Source organism: Capra hircus, chromosome 1 (genome assembly GCF_001704415.2).
Source record: "Capra hircus breed San Clemente chromosome 1, ASM170441v1, whole genome shotgun sequence".
NCBI lineage: Eukaryota > Metazoa > Chordata > Mammalia > Artiodactyla > Bovidae > Capra > Capra hircus.
This window is the reverse complement of record NC_030808.1, coordinates 57,838,902-57,858,896: the sequence shown is the minus strand read 5'-3', so window position 1 is coordinate 57,858,896 and position 19,995 is coordinate 57,838,902. Positions and strand designations below refer to the sequence as shown.

The 19,995-nt window shown below is 37.7% G+C and overlaps 1 protein-coding gene across 1 annotated transcript in view; it reads left to right on the top strand.

The window, feature by feature from the left end:
* The window catches only part of CFAP44 (cilia and flagella associated protein 44), a 126,205-nt gene that overhangs the window by 49,599 nt on the left and 56,611 nt on the right, over positions 1–19,995 (top strand). The window contains exons 17-19 of the mRNA XM_005674928.3: positions 1,761–1,991; positions 18,500–18,645; positions 19,210–19,480. Of these exons, the coding sequence (XP_005674985.2) occupies positions 1,761–1,991; positions 18,500–18,645; positions 19,210–19,480 (648 nt within the window). The remainder of the gene's footprint in view (positions 1–1,760; positions 1,992–18,499; positions 18,646–19,209; positions 19,481–19,995) is intronic.

Below are 19,995 nucleotides of genomic sequence, written 5' to 3'. Positions count from 1 at the left end.
TGCTCCTTGGAAGGAAAGTTATGACCAGCATAGACAGCATATTAAAAGCAGAAACACTACTTTGCCAACAAAAGTCCATCTAATCAAGGCTTTGGTTTTTCCAGTAGTCATGTATGGATTTGAGAGTTGGAGTATAAGGAAAGCTGAGCACAGAGGAATTGATGCTTTTGAACTGTGGTGTTGGAGAAGACTCTTGAGAGTCCCTTGGACTGCAAGGAGATCCAACCAGTCCATCCTAAAGGAGATCAGTCCTGGGTGTTCATTGAAAGGTCTGATGTTGAAGCTGAAACTCCCATACTTTGGCCACCTGATGTGAAGAGCTGACTCATTTGAAAAAACCCTGATGCTGGGAAATATTGAGGGCAGGAGAAGAAGGGGACAACAGAGGCTGAGATGGTTGGATGGCATCACCAACTCAATGGACATGAGTTTGAGTAGGCTCCAGGAGTTGGTGTTGGACAGGGAGGCCTGGCGTGCTGCAGCTCATGGGGCTGCAAAGACTCAGACATGACTGAGTGACTGAACTGAGCTGAAAGGACAAGTGGGGAAAGGAAAGAGTGGGATGATTCGAGAGAGTAGCATTGAAACATATATATTGTCAGTTTTTGAGAAGAGGATTGATATGATCGGTCATATAAATTTGGAAGTTAATTCTCCAGGGTAAACAATAAAAAGGTGAAAGATGGGAGGTCAGGATGCTAGTGTTAGGGAGCTTTTGCAATACCCAGTTGATAGAGGCTAAGGATCGGAGAAGGCAATGGCACCCCACTCCAGTACTCTTGCCCTGAAAATCCCATGGGCAGAGGAGCCTGGTAGGCTGCAGTCCACGCGATCGCACAGAGTCGAACATGACTGAAGTGACTTAGAAGTAGCAGCAGCAGCAGTAGCAGAGGCTAAGGATATAAATCACTTTGCCACCAACGGTAAATCACCTTCTTTTACGGACTATTTCAATCCACAGAATTCATGGGTTGACAATGATAGCTATGAGAAAAATTTTACTTAGCTTCTCTATTAAGAACAAAGGCAAAATAATTTCTATAAAACTGGGATCAAATTCATGTTGATGTATGAGGAAATCAAACCAGTACTGTAAACCAATTATCAATCAGTCTAAATAAATATTATAAAGAAAACAAAAAACCAGGATCAGTGAGAGTTATGTAGAAAGTCATTTCAAAGATTTTAAAAATTTAATGGTAAAGATATATTCCCAAATTGATAATAATTAAAAAGAAATTTTATCTTTAAATTATGAAAGTATGATATCACATTTACAGGAGACTTGGAAAATACAGAACAAGGTTACATATAATTCTACCATATATTACAATTATTTTTTAAAATAAATAAGAGTTTTATCAATATCAAACTCTCAGAAATTAATAAAATGAATATATAGGGAAGTAGAAGGATACAGTAGACCTGGAAAGCACTGTGAACCAATTCAACGTAATTAAGATTTATACAATTTTCACACAGTAGTAGGATACTAATTCTGTTCAAGTTCCCATAGACTATAAACTAGCAGACTCTGGAACATATCCAGGGACATAAAACAAGGTATAAAAATTTCATGGTCTAAAGGTATTGAAATCATACAAAATCTATTCTCTTACCAAATTGATAATAATTTTTAAGTGACATTATTTGTTGCATTAGAGCTATGAATTTTCCTAGGGCTCTATCTTCTATTTTCTAATAGTGTGAATGAATGAATTACAGTTTTTTCTTAAATCCCTTCATCTCTTTTGCTAAAGAGATTAATAGAAATTGAAAGGAGAAAGAAACAAAAGGAGCTGAAGGAGAAAGAAAAGCAAGAAAGAAGGAAAAGGCTAGAAACAGAGATGGGCGAAGATGCGGAAGAGGAACTCCAGGAAGAAGAGGAGGAGGAGGAAGAGGAGCCCTTACCCGAAATCTTTGTTCCTTCAACCCCCTGTCACATCCTCTGTGGATTTTACTCTGAGCCAGGAAAGTTCTGGGTTTCTTTGGTGAGTAATAATGTAATAAATTTTTATCTCAGTACTAATCCAATATATTTATTATTTTCTATCACATTCTTAATTCCTTACTCTGTGCTAAGACTTCAGTTGTCATCTACTATTGAAGGCTTGGATTTTGATAAATGAATGTGTTAGTTTTTATATCATCTTAAAATCTTTTATATGTCTATCTACTATATCTTTTATCTATGACAATCACACATGTTTCAGAAGGTCAAAGGGAAGAAGAATCAAAGATAGAAGAGCAAAGAGCTAAGAGGTTTTCCAGGTGAGTCTGTCGTTTTAAAATTTTGAGTATGATGGCAGCACAATCCACTGGACTTGCTTACCTTTCATTACCTACAACTATGCTATGTAGCCACATGGAAATCTGGGTAAATGGTTGTTTTTATTAATAGATGATCACAGTGCCATCATCAAAGAAACTGGGACTTGGCTAATAAGGAAGCACAGAAAAATGGGAGACAGATACCTGGGAATGTTACCATAGTGTGACAAGTACATCTCCTAAATACATATTTTCTACTCTAATAAAATATTTTATTGATCTTATTGCAAAACAAGATTTCCTTCACTATATAATAAATTTGTCACAAATTCACATAGAAATATATGTGAAAGGGGGCGATCCTAAGATGGTGGAGGAATAGGATGGGGAGACCACTTTCTCCCCCACAAATTCATCAAAAGAATATTTGAATGCTGAGCAAATTCCACAAAACAACTTCTGAATGCTGGCAGAGAATATCAGGCACCCAGAAAGGCAGCTCATTGTCTTCGAAAGGAGGTTGGACAAAATATAAAAGATAAAAAGAGAGACAAAAGAGGTAGGGATGGAAATCCATCCCAGGAAGGGAGTATAAAAAAGAGAGAAGTTTCCAAACACCAGGAAGCACTCTTACCGGTGGTCTGTGGCAAGCCCTGGAATCTCAGAGGGAAACGTAACCAGGAGGAAAAATAAATAAATAAATAATTAAAACCCACAGATTACGTGCCTAAAGGCAACTTCCAGTGGAGAAACAGCCCAAATGCTTGCTTCCACCACTAGCAAGTGGGGGCTGGACAGGGAGGCGCAGGCTGCATTGCTTAGGGTAAGGACTGGGCCTGAATGCCCCAAAGGCAATCTGAGGGAACTAACTTGAGATAGCAACCCAGACTGTGGGATAGCTATCCTGCGAAAAGCCCTAACCTAGAGTATTGTGAAGTAAAATAAAGTAAAAATAAAAAATTTTAAAAAAAGAAGTAAAAGAGTCAATATATAATGAAAATGCAACAAATGAGATAAAAAACACTCAGGAGGGAACCAACAGTAGAATAATGGAGGCAGAAGATAGCATACATGAGGTAGAAGATAGAATGGTAGAAATAAATGAATCAGAAAGGAAAAAGAAAAAAGAATTAAAAGAAATGCGGACAACCTCAGAGACCTCTGGGGCAATGTTAAACGCCCCAACATTCGAATCATAGGAGTCCCAGAAGAAGAAGACAAAAAGAAAGATCATGAGAAAATACTTGAGGAGATAATAGTTGAAAACTTCCCTAAAATGGGGAAGGAAATAGTCACCCAAGTCCAAGAAACCCAGAGTCCCAAACAGGATAAACCCAAGGTGAAACACCCCAAGACGCATATTAATCAAATTAACAAAGATCAAACACAAAGAACAAATATTAAAAGCAGCAAGGGAAAAACAACAAATAACACACAAGGGGATTCCCATAAGGATAACAGCTGATCTTTCAATAGAAACCCCTCAGCACAGAAGGGAATGGCAGGACATACTTAAAGTGATGAAAGAGAAAAACCTACAGCCCAGATTACTGTACCCAGCAAGGATCTCATTCAAATATGAAGGAGAAATGAAAAGCTTTACAGACAAGCAAAAGCTGAGAGAATTCAGCACCACCAAACCAGCTCTCCAACAAGTGCTAAAGGATATTCTCTAGACAGGAAACACAAAAAGGGTGTATAAACTCAAACCCAAAACAATAAAGTAAATGGCAATGGGATCATACTTATCAATAATTACCTTAAATGTAAGTGGGTTGAATACCCCAACCAAAATACAAAGACTGGCTTAATGGATACAAAAACAAGACCCCTATATATGTTGTCTACAAGAGACCCACCTCAAAACAAGAGACACATACAGACTGAAAGTGAACGGCTGGAAAAAGATATTCCACGCAAATAGAGACCAAAAGAAACCAGGAGTAGCAATACTCAGATAAAATGGACTTTAAACTAAAGGCTGTGAAAAGAGACAAAGAAAGGGACTACATAATGATCAAAGATCAATCCAAGAAGAAAATATAACTATAAATATATATGCAGCCAACATAGGAGCACCACAATATGTAAGGCAAATGCTAACAAGTATGAAAGGGAAAATTAACAATAACACAATAATAGTGGGAGACTTTAATACCCCACTCACACCTATGGATAGATCAACTAAACAGAAAAGTAACAAGGAAACACAAACTTTAAATGATACAATAGACCAGTTAGACCTAATTGATATCTATAGGACATTTCACCCCGAAACAATGAATTTCACCTTTTTCTCAAGTGCACATGGAACCTTCTCCAGGATAGATCACATCGTGGGCCATAAATCTAGCCTTGGTAAATTCAAAAACACTGAAATCATTCCAAGCATCTTTTCTGACCACAATGCAATAAGATTAGATGTCAATTACAGGAGAAAAACTATTAAAAATTCCAACATGGAGGCTGAACAACATGCTGCTGAATAATCAGCAAATCACAGAAGAAATCAAAAAAGAAATCAAAATATGCATAGAAATGAATGAAAATGAAAACACAACAACCCCAAACCTATGGCACACTGTAAAAGCAATGCTAAGGGGAAGGTTCATAGCAATACAAGCTTACCTCAAGAAACAAAAAAGTCAAATAAATAACCTAACTTCACACCTAAAGCAACTAGAAAAGAAAGAAATGAAGAACCCCAGGGTTAGTAGAAGGAAAGAAATCTTAAAAATTTGGGCAGAAATAAATGCAAAAGAAACAAAAGAGACCATAGCAAAAATCAACAAAGCCAAAAGCTGATTCTTTGAGAAGATAAATAAAATTGACAAACCATTAGCCAGACTCATCAAGAAACAAAGGGAGAAGAATCAAATCAACAAAATTTAAAATGAAAATGGAGAGATTACAACAGACAACACAGAAATACAAAGGCTCATAAGAGACTACTATCAGCAATTATATGCCAATAAAATGGACAACGTGGAAGAAATGGACAAATTCTTAGAAAAGTACAACTTTCCAAAACTAAACCATGAAGAAATAGAAAATCTTAACAGACCATCACAAGCACAGAAATTGAAACTGTAATCAGAAATCTTCCAGCAAACAAAAGCCCAGGACCAGACAGCTTCACAGCTGAATTCTACCAAAAATTTAGAGAAGAGCTAACACCTATCCTACTCAAACTCTTCCAGAATTGCAGAAGAAGGTAAACTTCCAAACTCATTCTATGAAGCCACCATCACCCTAATACCAAAACCTGACAAAGATGCCACACACACACACACACACACACACACACAAAAACAACTATAGGCCAATATCACTGATGAACATAGATGCAAAAATCCTTAACAAAATTCTAGCAAACAGAATCCAACAACATATTAAAAAGATCATACACCATGACCAAGTGGGCTTTATCCCAGGGATGCAAGGATTCTTCAATATCTGCAAAGCAATCAATGTAATATACCATATTAACAAATTGAAAGATAAAAACCATATGATTATCTCAATAGATGCAGAGAAAGCCTTTGACAATATTCAACATCCACTTATGATAAAAACCCTCCAGAAAGCAGGAATAGAAGGAACATACCTCAACATAATAAAAGCTATATATGACAAACCCACAGCAAACATTATCATCCATGGTGAAAAATTGAAAGCATTTTCCCTAAAGTCAGGAACAAGACAAGGGTGCCCACTCTCACCACTACTATTCAACATAGTTTTGGAAGTTTTGGCCACTGCAATCAGAGCAGAAAAAGAAATCAAAGGAATTCAAACTGGAAAAGAAGTAAAACTCACTGTTTGCAAATGACATGATCCTCTACATAGAAAACCCTTAAGACTCCACCAGAAAATTACTAGAGCTAATCAATGTAAAGTAAAGTTTGCAGGATGTAAAATTAACACAGAGAAATCCCTTGCATTCCTATACACTAACTGAGAAAACAGAAAGAGAAATTAAGGAAACAATTCCATTCACCATTACAACTGATGAAAGAAATCAAAGAGGACACAAATAGATGGAGAAATATACCATGTTCATGGATTGGAAGAATCAATATAGTGAAAATGAGTATACTACACAAAGCAATCTATAGATTCAATGCAATCCTTATCAAGCTACCAATGGTATTTTTCACAGAACTAGAACAAATAATATCACAATTTGTATGGAAATGCAAAAAACCTCAGATAGCCAAAGCAATCTTGAGAAAGAAGAATGGAACTGGAGGAATCAACCTGCCTGACTTCAGGCTATACTACAAAGCCACAGTTATCAAGACAGTATGGTACTGGCACAAAGACAGACATATAGATCAGTGGAACAAAATAGAAAGCCCAGAGATAAATCCACGCACCTATGGACACCTTATGTTCAACAAAGGAGGCAAGAATATACAGTGGAGAAAAGACAATCTCTTTAATAAGTGGTGCTGGGAAAACTGGTCAACCACTTGTAAAGAATGAAACTAGAACACTTTCTAACACCATACACAAAAATAAACTCAAAATGGATTAAAGATCTAAATGTAAGACCAGAAACTATAAAACTCCTAGAGGAGAACATAGGCAAAACACTCTCTGACATAAATCACAGCAGAATCCTCTATGGCCCACCTCCCAGAGTATTGGAAATAAAAGCAAAAAAAAAAAAAAACAAATGGGACCTAATTAAACTTAAAAGCTTTTGCACAACAAAGGAAACTATAAGCAAGGTGAAAATACAACCTTCAGAATGGGAGAAAATAATAGCAAATGAAGCAACTGACAAACAACTAATCTCAAAAATATACAAGCAACTCCTGCAGCTCAATTCCAGAAAAATAAACGACCCAATCAAAAAATGGGCCAAAGAACTAAACAGACATTTCTCCAAAGAAGACATACAGATGGCTAACAAACACATGAAGAGATGCTCAACATCACTCATTATCAGAGAAATGCAAATCAAAACCATGATGAGGTACCATTTCACGCCAGTCAGAATGGCTGTGATCCAAAAGTCTACAAGCAATAAATGCTGGAGAGGATGTGGAGAAAAGGGAACCCTCTTACACTGTTGGTGGGAATGCAAACTAGTACAGTCACTATGGAGAACAGTGTGTAGATTCCTTAAAAAACTGGAAATAGAACTGCCTTACGACCCAGCAATCCCCCTGCTGGGCATACACACTGAGGAAACCAGAGTTGAAAGAGACACGTGTACCCCAATGTTCATCGCCGCACTGTTTATAATAGCCAGGATATGGAAGCAACCTAGATGTCCATCAGCAGATGAATGGATAAGAAACCTGTGGTACATATACACAGTGGAATATTACTCAGCCATTAAAAAGAATACATATGAATCAGTTCTAATGAGGTGGATGAAACTGGAGCCAATTATACAGAGTGAAGTAAGCCAGAAAGAAAAACACCAATGGAGTATATTAATGCATATCTATGGAATTTAGAAAGATGGTAATGATGACTCTATATGTGAGACAGCAAAAGAGACACAGATGTAAAGAACAGTCTTTTGGACTCTGTGGGAGAAGGCAAGGGTGGAATGCTTTGGGAGAATGGCATTGAAACATGTATATTATCATATGTGAAATGAATTGCCAGTCCAGGTTCGATGCATGAGACAGGGTGCTCAGGGCTGGTGCACTGGGATGACCCAGAGGGATCAGATGGGAAGGGAGGTGAGAGGGGGATTCAGGATGGGGAACACATGTACACCTGTGGTGGATTCATGTCAATGTATGGTGGAGCCACTACAATATTGTAAAGTCAGTAGCCTCCAATTAAAATAAATAAATTTATATTTAAAAAAAGAAATATATGTGAAAGATTACCACTAAGTTGTAAATGGTCTCAGATCCTTGGCCAGGCCAGAGTACTGCCTAGCTAAGGACTGTTGTTGCAAGGAGTGATGAGAGTTCATGTGACTCCTCTTCAACATTTCTTAGAAATATATCTTTGATAGCAATTTTTAAGGAGGCAAGCAGCAAGAAGGATGGAAAGTAGTGATGAAGGCACCTTAAGATTCCATGTATTAGCACCTTGACCTTTTGTTTTCTGTGCTTTATAAAACAATTATTGATGGATTCTATTGTGTGGGGTTCAAGGGGTAAAGAGATAAATAGGACATGCTCCTGCCCTCTGGAAGCATCTTCATATCAGGAAGGGTACAGAAACAACTCTAGTAGAACAGAGTTCTAGTGTCTTGAAACATGCAATAGTTACTAATTATCTAACAAACATATTTAATGCTTATTAGCTTTAGGGTTGCCAGATACTACATGGGATATGCTTATACTAAAGATAAACTTGCTGATTATCTGAAATTCGAATTTAGCCATGCACCCTGGATTTAAAGTTTTTTTCCCTAGTTTTACTGAGATATAATTAACATGCAGCTCTGTATAATTTAAGTTACATAGCATAGTGATTTGACTTGCATGTATCATAAAATGATTACCATAAGTTCATTTAATGTTTATTCTGTTTTCTTTTTGCAAAAATCTGGAAACCTGATTATTCTATATCATGCATCATTCTAAGTGACCACTTTATAAAATAAGTGCTCTTAATAATTTGTATTTTACATAAGAAAAAACCATGCAGGGAGAGGTTAGGTAACTTATTTGTAGTCATACAATTAGAGGTGGAACAGGATCTGGACTCAGGCAGTCTGGGTCCAAGCTCTTAACCATTAAACTACACTGGCAAGCAAGGTTATGGTATGGTTCAGAGACAGTGACACTAACCCTGTTTGACCCATTTGCCAGCTCTGTGCCTGGACCACACAGATGCTGTAGAAAACCAGCCTTGTTTTGAAGCCATGACCACCATTCTCATATCTCACAGTGCTCACACTATAGGCTGGTTCCACTTTCCCACTTTCCAAATGATCACTAATTCTTCTCCCATCAGTCATTTTCACCTTCCCTCAATTTCTAGTCATAACCTTACCTCACGTTTTCTTTTCTTTTTGTTTCTGTTTTGTTGTTTCTGGTTGCACTGTGTGGCTTTCGGGATCTTAGATCCCCTATCAGGAATTCAACCCAGGCCCTGGTGGTGAAAGCACTGAGTCCTAACCACTGGACTGCCAGGGAATTCCCATCTCACATTTCACTGAGAAAATAAAAACAGTCAGATGGAATTTCCTTATCTAGTCTTAGATCTCATGTTCTGTGGGGATCCATACAAGTTTGTCTGCTACTGTTAACAATTGGTGATTCATCTGTTACAACTTTCCAAGGACACTCTTCCAAATGGCCTCTTGATCCCATCTCCTCTCACTTTCTCAAAGGTTTTACTTCTGAAATAAATGAGCTGGTCTCCTGTATCCTCAATCTCTGTCTGTTTGCTCATTTCTTATCATCAGCACATAAACATGCTCCTAATACTTATCAGCTTAAATTTTTTTCTTTAACATCCTTTCTTCTCATCCATTGCTCCTTTATAGGAAAACTTCTTGAAAAAGTTGTGTGTAATCATTGGCTTCATTTCTTCATCTCCTATTTGGTCTTTAACCCATTCCAGTTGGGTTTTTAATCTTCACAATTTCACATCATCAAAGATTTCCATACTGTAAAGCCCGGTGGCCACTTCTCTGTCCATTTGGCCTCTCAGAAGCATGTGATAGAGTTGACCTTCCATCTTTCTTAAAGCATTTTGAGGGGGGCCTGGCTTCTATGACACCACTTTCTGCTGGCCAGGCCACTCCTTTTTAGCTTCTCTTGCTGGCTTCTTCTTTGTTGAACTAGCTTTTAACTTTGAAGAACTTGAGGATGTTCGAGTTCTTGGGCAGCCTCCTTCTTAACTAGATGATTTCATGTAGTCCCATGGCTTTAAATATCAATTATATGTCAGCAGATCTCATGTTTATCTCTAGTCTTGACATCTCCTCTCATATTCAGCCTTGAACATCCAACTTGACATCTCTACTTGGCACCTCAAAATAAACATGTCCAAAATAGAACTTTAAAAGTCACACTTGCTGTATGGAAACTTGCTCTATCTCCATCTCAGTAAATGGAACAACCATCCACCCAGTTTCTAAGCCAAAACTCAGAGCTGTTGATGATTCTTCTTTTTCCTTTACATTTGATATTCTTATTTTGAAGTATATCTTTTGTAAGCAGCACAAAGTTAGGCCTTTTCTTTTTAATCCTCTAGTAAAATCTTTATTTTAATAGAATGCTGTGTCCATTTACATTTAATGTAGTGACTAATATATTTTGGATTAAATCTACTGTCCTATTATTTCCATTTATCACACCAATTCCAGTTATATATTCCCCTTTTCACCTTCTATCAGATGATTAGGTAGTTCCCCCCCACCCCTGCCAATTTTCCTCCTCTATTATACTTTTTCTTTTCTTTTCTTTTTTTTTTTTTTTTACTATTTTAAGTGGTGATTCTAAAGATCATAATATATACCCTTATCTTAATATACATGCTCAGTTGCTTCAGTCCTGTCTGACTCTTTGTGGTCTTATGTACCATAGCCATGAAATCAAAAGACGTTTGCTCCTTGGAAGAAAAGCTATGACAAACCTAGACAGCACATTAATAAAGAAGAGACATTACTTTGCTGACAAAGGTCCATCTAATCAAAGCTATGGTTTTTCCAGTAGTCATATATGAATATGAGAGTTGGACTAGAAAGAAAGCTGAGCACCGAAGAACTGATGCTTTTGAACTGTGGTGTTAGAGAAGACTCTTGAGAGTCCCTTAGGCTGCAAGGAGATGAAACTAGTCTATCCTGAAAGAAATCAGTCCTGAATATTCATTGGAAGGACTAATGTTGAAGCTGAAACTCCAATACTTCGGCCACTTGATGCGAAGAACTGACTCATTTGAAAAGACCCTGATGCTGGGAAAGATTGGAGGCGGGAGGAGAAGGGGACGAGAGAGGAGGAGATGATTGGATGGCATCACCGACTCGATGGACATGAGTTTGAGCAAGCTCCAGGAGTTGGTGATGGACAAGGAAGCCTGATGTGCTACAGTCCATGGGTTGCAGAGTCAGACATGACGGAGTGACTGAACTGAACTGTACCATAGCCCTCCAGGGTTTTTGTTCATGGGACTCTTCAGGCAATAATACCAGTCAGTCAGTTCAGTCGCTCCGTTGTGTCTGACTCTTTGCAACCCCATGAATTGCAGCATGCCAGACCTCCCTGTCCATCACCAACTCCCAGAGTTCACTCAGACTCATGTCCATCGAGTCAGTGATGCCATCCAGCCATCTCGTCCTCTGTCGTCCCCTTCTCCTCCTGCCCTTAATCCCTCCCAGCATCAGAGTCTTTTCCAATGAGTCAGGTCTTATGACATGGCCAAAGTACTGGAGTTTCAGCTTTAGCATCATTCCTTCCAAAGACCTCCCAGGGCTGATCTCCTTCAGAATGGACTGGTTGGATCTCCTTGCAGTCCAAGGGACTCTCAAGAGTCTTCTCCAACACCACAGTTCAAAAGCATCAATTCTTCGGCGCTCAGCTTTCTTCGCAGTGCAACTCTCACATCCATACATGACCACTGGAAACACCATAGCCTTGACTAGACGGACTTTTGTTGGCAAAGTAATGTCTCTGCTTTTGAATATGCTATCTAGGTTGGTCATAACTTTTCTTCCAAGGAGTAAGCGTCTTTTAATTTCATGTCTGCAGTCACCATCTGCAGTGATTTTGGAGCTCCAAAAGATAAAGTCTGACACTGTTTCCACGGTTTCCCCATCTATTTCCCATGAAGTGGTGGGACCAGATGCCATGATCTTCGTTTTCTGAATGTTGAGCTTTAAACCAACATTTTCACTCTCCTCCTTCACTTTCATCAAGAGGCTTTTTAGTTCCTGTTCACTTTCTGCCATAAGGGTGGTGTCATCTGCATATCTGAGGTTATTGATATTGCTCCCAGCAATCTTGATTCCAGCATGTGCTTCTTCCAGCCCAGCGTTTCTCATGATGTACTCTGCATATAAGTTAAATAAGCAGGGTAACAATATACAGGCTTGACGCACTCCTTTTCCTATTTGGAACCAGTCTGTTGTTCCATGTCCAGTTCTAACTGTTGCTTCCTGACCTGCATACAGATTTCTCAAGAGGCAGGTCAGGTGGTCTGGTATTCCCATCTCTCTCAGAATTTTCCATGGTTTATTGTGATCCACATAGTCAAAGGCTTTGGCATAGTCAATAAAGCAGAAATAGATGTTTTTCTGTAACTCTCTTGCTTTTTCGATGATCCAGCATATGTTGGCAATTTAATCTCTGGTTCCTCTGCCTTTTCTAAAACCAACTTGAACATCTGGAAGTTCACAGTTCACATATTGCTGAAGCCTGGCTTGGAGAATTTTGAGCATTACTTTACTAGCATGTGAGATGAGTGCAATTGTGCAGTAGTTTGAGCATTCTTTGGCATTGCCTTTCTTTGGGATTGGAATGAAAACTGACCTTTTCCAGTCCTGTGGCGACTGCTGAGTTTCCCAAATTTTTTGGCTTATTGAGCGTAGCACTTTCACAGCATCATCTTTCAGAATTTGAAATAGCTCAACTGGAATTCCATCACCTCCACTAGCTTTGTTCGTAGTGATGCTTTCTAAGGCCCACTTGACTTCACATTCCAGGATGTCTAGCTCTAGGTGAGTGATCACACCATCGTGATTATCCTGGTCATGAAGATCTTTTTTCGTATAGTTGTTCTGTGTATTCTTGCCACCTCTTCTTAATATCTTCTGCTTCTGTTAGGTCCATACCGTTTCTGTCCTTTATCGAGCCCATCTTTGCATGAAATGTTCTCTTGGTATCTCTAATTTTCTTGAAGAGATCTCTAATCTTTCCCATTCTGTTGTTTGCCTCTATTTCTTTCCATTGATTGCTGAGGGAGGCTTTTTTATAGCTTCTTGCTATTCTTTGGAACTCTGCATTCAGATGCTTTTATCTTTCCTTTTCTCCTTTGCTTTTCACTTCTCTTCTTTTCACAGCTATTTGTAAAGCCTTCCCAGACAGCCATTTTGCTTTTTTGTGTTTCTTTTCCATGGGGATGGTCTTGATCCCTGTCTCCTGTACAATGTCACAAACCTCAGTCCATAGTTCATCAGGCACTTTATTTATCAAATCTAGTCCCTTAAATCTATTTCTCACTTCCACTGTATAATCATAAGGGATTTGGTTTCGGTCATACCTGAATGGCCTAGTGGTTTTCCCTACTTTCTCCAGTTTGAGTCTGAATTTGGTAATGAGTTCATGATCTGAGCCACAGTCAGCTCCTGGTCTTGTTTTTGTTGACTGTATAGAGCTTCTCCATCTCTGGCTGCAAAGAATATAATCAATCTGATTTCGGTGTTGACCATCTGGTGATGTCCATGTGTAGAGTCTTTTCTTGTGTTGTTGGAAGAGGGTGTTTGCTATGACCAGTGCATTTTCTTGGCAAAACTTGATTAGTCTTTGCCCTGCTTCATTCCACATTCCAAGGCCAAATTTGCCTGTTATTCCAGGTGTTTCTTGACTTCCTACTTTTGCATTCCAGTCCCCTATAATGAAAAGGACATCTTTTTTGGGTGTTAGTTCTAAAAGGTCTTGTAGGTCTTCACAGAACTGTTCAGCTTCAGCTTCTTCAGCATTACTGGTTGGGGCATAGACTTGGATTACTGTGATATTGAATGGTTTGCCTTGGAGACAAACAGAGATCATTCTGTCATTTTTGAGATTGCATCCAAGTACTGCATTTCAGACTCTTTTGTTGACCATGATGGCTACTCCATTTCTTCTGAGGGATTCCTGCCTGCAGTAGTAGATATAATGGTCATCTGAGTTAAATTCACCCATTCCAGTCCATTTTAGTTCGCTGATTCCTAGAATGTCGACATTCACCCTTGCCATCTCTTGTTTGACCACTTCCAATTTGCCTTGATTCATGGACCTGACATTCCAGGTTCCTATTCAATATTGCTCTATACAGCATTGGACTTTGCTTCTGTCACCAGTCACATCCACAACTGGGTATTGTGTTTGCTTTGGCTCCATCCCTTCGTTGTTTCTGGCATTATTTCTCCACTGATCTCCAGTAGCATATTGGGCACCTACTGACCTGGGGAGTTCCTCTTTCAGTATCCTATCATTTTGCCATCAAGTAAGATGGTAGGTGTTGCAAGAGGGCATCAGAGGGCAGACACACTGAAACCATACTCACAGAAAACTAGTCAGTCTAATCACACTAGGACCACAGCCTTGTTTGACTCAATGAAACTAAGCCATGCCCATGAGGCCACCCAAGATGGGCGGGTCGTAGTGGAGAGGTCTGACAGAATGTGGTCGACTGGAGAAGGGAATGGCAAACCACTTCAGTATTCTTGCCTTTAGAACCCCAATAATACCAATAATACCAGAGTGGGTTGCTATTCTCTTCTCCAGGGCATCTTTCCAAACCAGGGTTGAACCTGTGTCTCTTACATGTCCTGCCTTGGCAGGCGGGTTCTTTACCACTAGCACCACCTTTGAAACCCATAATTTCACATAAATTTATTCTTTTACTAGCTCTAGAGAAAAAAGATCTTTGGGTGTTTAATGCTGTGTATCCTTCCCCACACCTCATTGTCAAATTATTTATATATACACACATATATATATGTATGTATGAGGGTTTTTTTTGCCTTATTGTGCCTATTTTGCTTTAAAATTTTTTTGTTTCTTCTGTATATTTTCTTTTCAATACTATATCTTTATCATCTTTTGTCTTCCATTCTACCATCTACATCTTTTTATTGTTATTTCTTTGTAACCTTATGCATCTTTTTTTCTCATTGCTTTGAAGATTTTGTGTTAAAATGTGTAAACTATTTTTTTATTGATGTATAGTTGATTTACAATATTGAGCCTATCTCTGGCTATACAGCAAAATGACTTGGTTATATACTTATAGATATTCCTTAAAAAATTCTTTTGCTATTATGGTTTATCACAGGATATTGAATATAGTTTTCCTTGTGCTATAAAGTAGGACCATGTTTGTTTATCCATCTCTATATAATAGTCTCCATCTGCTAATCCTACAGTCTCAGCCCTTCCCTCCCCCATCCCCTTGGCAACCACAAGTCTGTTCTCCATGTCTATGAGTCTGTTTCTGTTTTGTAGACAGGTTCATTTGTGTCATATCTTAGACTCCGCATATTAATGATATAGTATGATACTTGTTTTTCTCTTTTTGAGTTACCTTCACTTAGTATCATAAGCCCTAGTTGCATCCATGTTGCTGCAGATGGCATTATTTCATTTTCTTTATGGCTGAGTAGCATTCTGTTGCACATATGTACTTCATCTTCTTTATCCATCCATCTGTCAATGGACATTTAGGTTGTTTCCATGTTTTGGCTATTGAATAGTGCTGCTATGAGCATAAGGTTGCATGTATCTTTTTGAATTATGGTTTTGTCTGGATATACGCCCAAGAGTGGGATTGTTGAATCATACAGCAATTCTATTTTTAGTTTGCATTGTAGTTTTGAATTTTATTTCTCTAGTTAGTGATGTTAAGCATCTTTTCATGTGCCTCCTGGCCATCTATATGTCTTCTTTGCAGAAATGTCTATTAAAGTCTTCTGCCCATTTCTTGATTGGGTTGTTTGTTTTTCTGTGTGAAGTTGTATGAGCTGTTTGTATATTTTGGAGAGTAAGCCCCTGTCTTGTCACATTGTTTGCAAATATTTTCTCCTATTCCATAGACTGACTTTTTGTTTTTGTTGTTTTTTATATGGTTTCCTTTGCTGTGCAAAAGCTTGTGAGTCTGATTAGGTTCCATTTGTTTTCATTATTATTATTATTTCTTTTTTACTTCTATTATGTTGGGAGACTGACCTAAGAAAACATGGGTATCATTTATGTCACAGAATGTTTTGCCTATGCGCTCTTCTAGGAGTTTTATGAAATTCATGTTAAAAGGTATAAATTCTTCATATATCTTGCTTGTGGGTCACTAGTATTTCTTGTACTTTAACACATTTTTATTCAGTTTTAGAAACGTCTCAGACATTTATAAATGACAATACTGTTTCTAGTCCATATTTTTGGTCTTTTGAAATTCCAATTTTATGTATATTAATACTTATCATTATGTCTCATACAGATCTTACACTCCTTTTTAAAAATTTTTACATCTTTATTTTCTCTCTCCTGCCTTAGTCTATTTTTTTATGATCCTGTTTCAGCTTCATAACTCTAGCTTTGGCTGTGTCTAATTGTTTTAAAACCAATCTATTGAATTCTAACTTCTGTCATTTTATTTTTCAGTTCTAGAATTTTCATTTTTCCCATTATCTACTTTTTCATAGATCCTAGTGACTTCTAAATTTTTCTGCCTTCAAAAGTCCTTAAATATATTAATCATAATTATTTTGGAGTCCATTTTGGAAACACCTCTATCAATATTTCTTATAATTTTGCTTCTTGGATCTGTTTTTTTCTCTTGATTTTCAGTCAAGACTTTGTTAATATACTTAGTTGCTTTTTTGCTTTCTCTTTAATTGAATGCTAGTCTTTATGAAAAACTGTAGCATCAAGTTGAGTCTCTGTATATTGCTATTATCGCCTGGAAATTTATTTTCAGTTCTGGAAAGCAACTAGAAATCCTAAGTCAGTTTCATCCAATCAGTGATTGAGATGACTTGAAATTAGGTTTTACTTTCTGCGAGGGCCAATCTATTTCTAGTTTATTCATACAAGTGGGATACAGTGCTCTGGGATTGCAACGGAAAGCCCAGTGGAAGGTGTGTTTACAATGGCTCCTGCTTCTTGGAGGACCCTGGGAATTCTTTGCCTTTTTCTAAGCCCATGAGACTACAGATTTGCCTGCTCAGCTTCTTAATTTCTCAGCTGCCATTTTCAAGATTAGCAATTGTCTTCAGTTCAGTTCAGTCACTCAGTCATGTCCGACTCTTTGCGACCCCATGAATTGCAGCATGCCAGGCCTCCCTGTCCATCACCAACTCCCAGGGTTCACTCAGACTCACATCCATTGAGTCAGTGATGCCATCCAGCCATCTCATCCTCTGTCACCCCCTTCTCCTCCTGCCCTCAATCCCTCCCAGCATCAGAGTCTTTTCCAATGAAGTCAACTCTTCACATGAGGTGGCCAAAGTACTGGAGTTTCACCTTCAGCATCATTCCTTCCAAAGAAATCCCAGGGTTGATCTCCTTCAGAATGGACTGGTTGGATCTCCTTGCAGTCCAAGGGACTCTCAAGAGTCTTCTCCAACACCACAGTTCAAAAGCATCAATTCTTCGGCACTCAGCCTTCTTCACAGTCCAACTCTCACATCCATACATGACCAAAGGAAAAACCATAGCCTTGACTAGACGGACCTTAGTCGGTAAAGTAATGTCTCTGCTTTTCAATATGCTATCTAGGTTGGTCATAACTTTTCTTCCAAGGAATAAGCGTCTTTTAATTTCATGGCTGCAGTCACCATTTGCAGTGATTTTGGAGCCCCCAAAAATAAAGTCTGACACTGTTTCCACTGTTTCCCCATCTATTTCCCGTGAAGTGATGGGACCAGATGCCATGATCTTCGTTTTCTGAATGTTGAGCTTTAAGCCAACATTTTCACTCTCCTCCTTCACTTTCATCAAGAGGCTTTTTAGTTCCTGTTCACTTTCTGCCATAAGGGTGGTGTCATCTGCATATCTGAGGTTATTGATATTTCTCCTGGCAATCTTGATTCCAGCCTGTGCTTCTTCCAGTCCAGCGTTTCTCATGATGTACTCTGCATATAAGTTAAATAAGCAGGGTGACACTATACAGGCTTGACGCACTCCTTTTCCTATTTGGAACCAGTCTGTTGTTCTGTTAGAGAGAGAAAAAAAATGTCCTAGACTGGAAATCTCTGAAAAGCATGATCTACAAAACTCTATTGTTAAATACTACTTATACTGAATAATCCTTGAAATAAAATGGAATTCAGTATGTAGATAGAAGTGATATCTCTCTTGTGTTTTAAGTGGGAACAAATCATTGTAAGGTATTTTATTTTTATAATTGTATGGCTGAATATAAATGAATAATAGACATGCTTTATAAAACTTATCTATAATCATAGAAATTATATAAAATTTATGTTTTAAGACATCTGTTGTATGTGTTAAAATTTGAAATTATCAAAAACTCCTTATGTGGCCATATGTGTCTTATGTTCAGGAACTATCTTCTATGTTGGTTTGATCTTTTCTAGGGTGGCTATGATTCTGGTTTTCTGTACCACTGTGAATTCCCCCCAGATGACAAAAGCAGTGATAACACAGTAAGGAAAGATGAACCTTTTGATTTCCGTCTTCTTGAGGATACAGAGGATAATCCCATCACAACTATCACTTTCAGGTGACCAGAATTTCAGAATTCTTTAAAAAAAAAAAACTGCATCCCATTATTGTCTGTTTTTTCCATCATGAGTATTACCATTTCTAAAGATCTGTGCAAATGGAGGAATACTCAATGGTTAGTTAGATCAAATGACTACAGTAGAGTGAAAGCTAACCCTGAAACTACTTCCACCTTCCTGTCAAACATTCTGTCAGAATTTATTACACAATTGAATTGTATCCATTTTTGCTGCGTGGTCAGATTTTAAAAGTTCCAGGTTACAATGATTCTGGAGAAATCACAAATTGAATAATTGAGAATTAAGCATGTATGCTGATCATTCTTTTAAAGACCAAATATAATAGCTCCAGATTTCAAATTGTCTCTTTCTCTTTCTACCCTTTTGTATTAGTTTACTAGAGCTGCCATAGTTTTTTAGGGCTTCAGCATCTGAATTTTGTGGGGATACAATTTACTCCATAACATCTTTGTTGTTAAAACTTTAGCCATTTGTTGATTAATTTAAAATTAAACATTTTCAGATTAATATGAAGAACAATGTACTTTCCTTGTGTTTCATAGTATTAACCGAGAAATGATGTTTTGTGGAATGCAAAATGGAGCGATTCGAGTTTATATCCTAAGTAAGAATGATTCTTCGTTGACCAGCATGGAGGACTACTGGCACTACAATGTGCATGACAATAATCATGGACGTGTTAATGCCATCTCTACTAGCTTTGATGACCGGTTCTTGGTGACTGCTGGAGCAGATAGTAATATCTTTGTTTTCAACATTTTTTCTGAGTTTGAGTTAAAGAAAGTTGTGAAAGCCAAAGTGCCATCTCCCAGAGTATGTAACTAATAACAGTAACAGTAACTTTATTTTAATGTTTTGGTGTTAAAATGTTCACATTCACTTAAAGATGAATTTAGATATAAATACCTTACACTCTAATCTTCCTACCAGTATTATAATTTGGCCTTTCTGGTGTCTCTATGATCAAATACTAAAGGTATTGAATTTACCTTATTACTTTAGGCATTTGATTTATTATTTAAAGGTATAGAAGTCCCTCAAGTAAAAAGACTCTTAATTCTTCTCCATCACTCCATCCAAGACTGTTAAGTCTCCATCACTTTGCAAAGTTTTGGTTTCAGGATGCAGGTTTTTTCAGATATATTTTGCTTTCTATTTATTCATTCACTTATTGAAGACGCATATGTGGGATGTATACCATAATTTGTACCTTTGAAAGGGGTTGTAAAAATATTATTGTCTTTACTATTAGAATGTGACATTGTTATCAAAGACTCAGTCAAATTATTATATTCTTAAAAAGAATACATTACTGACTTTGTAAAGAA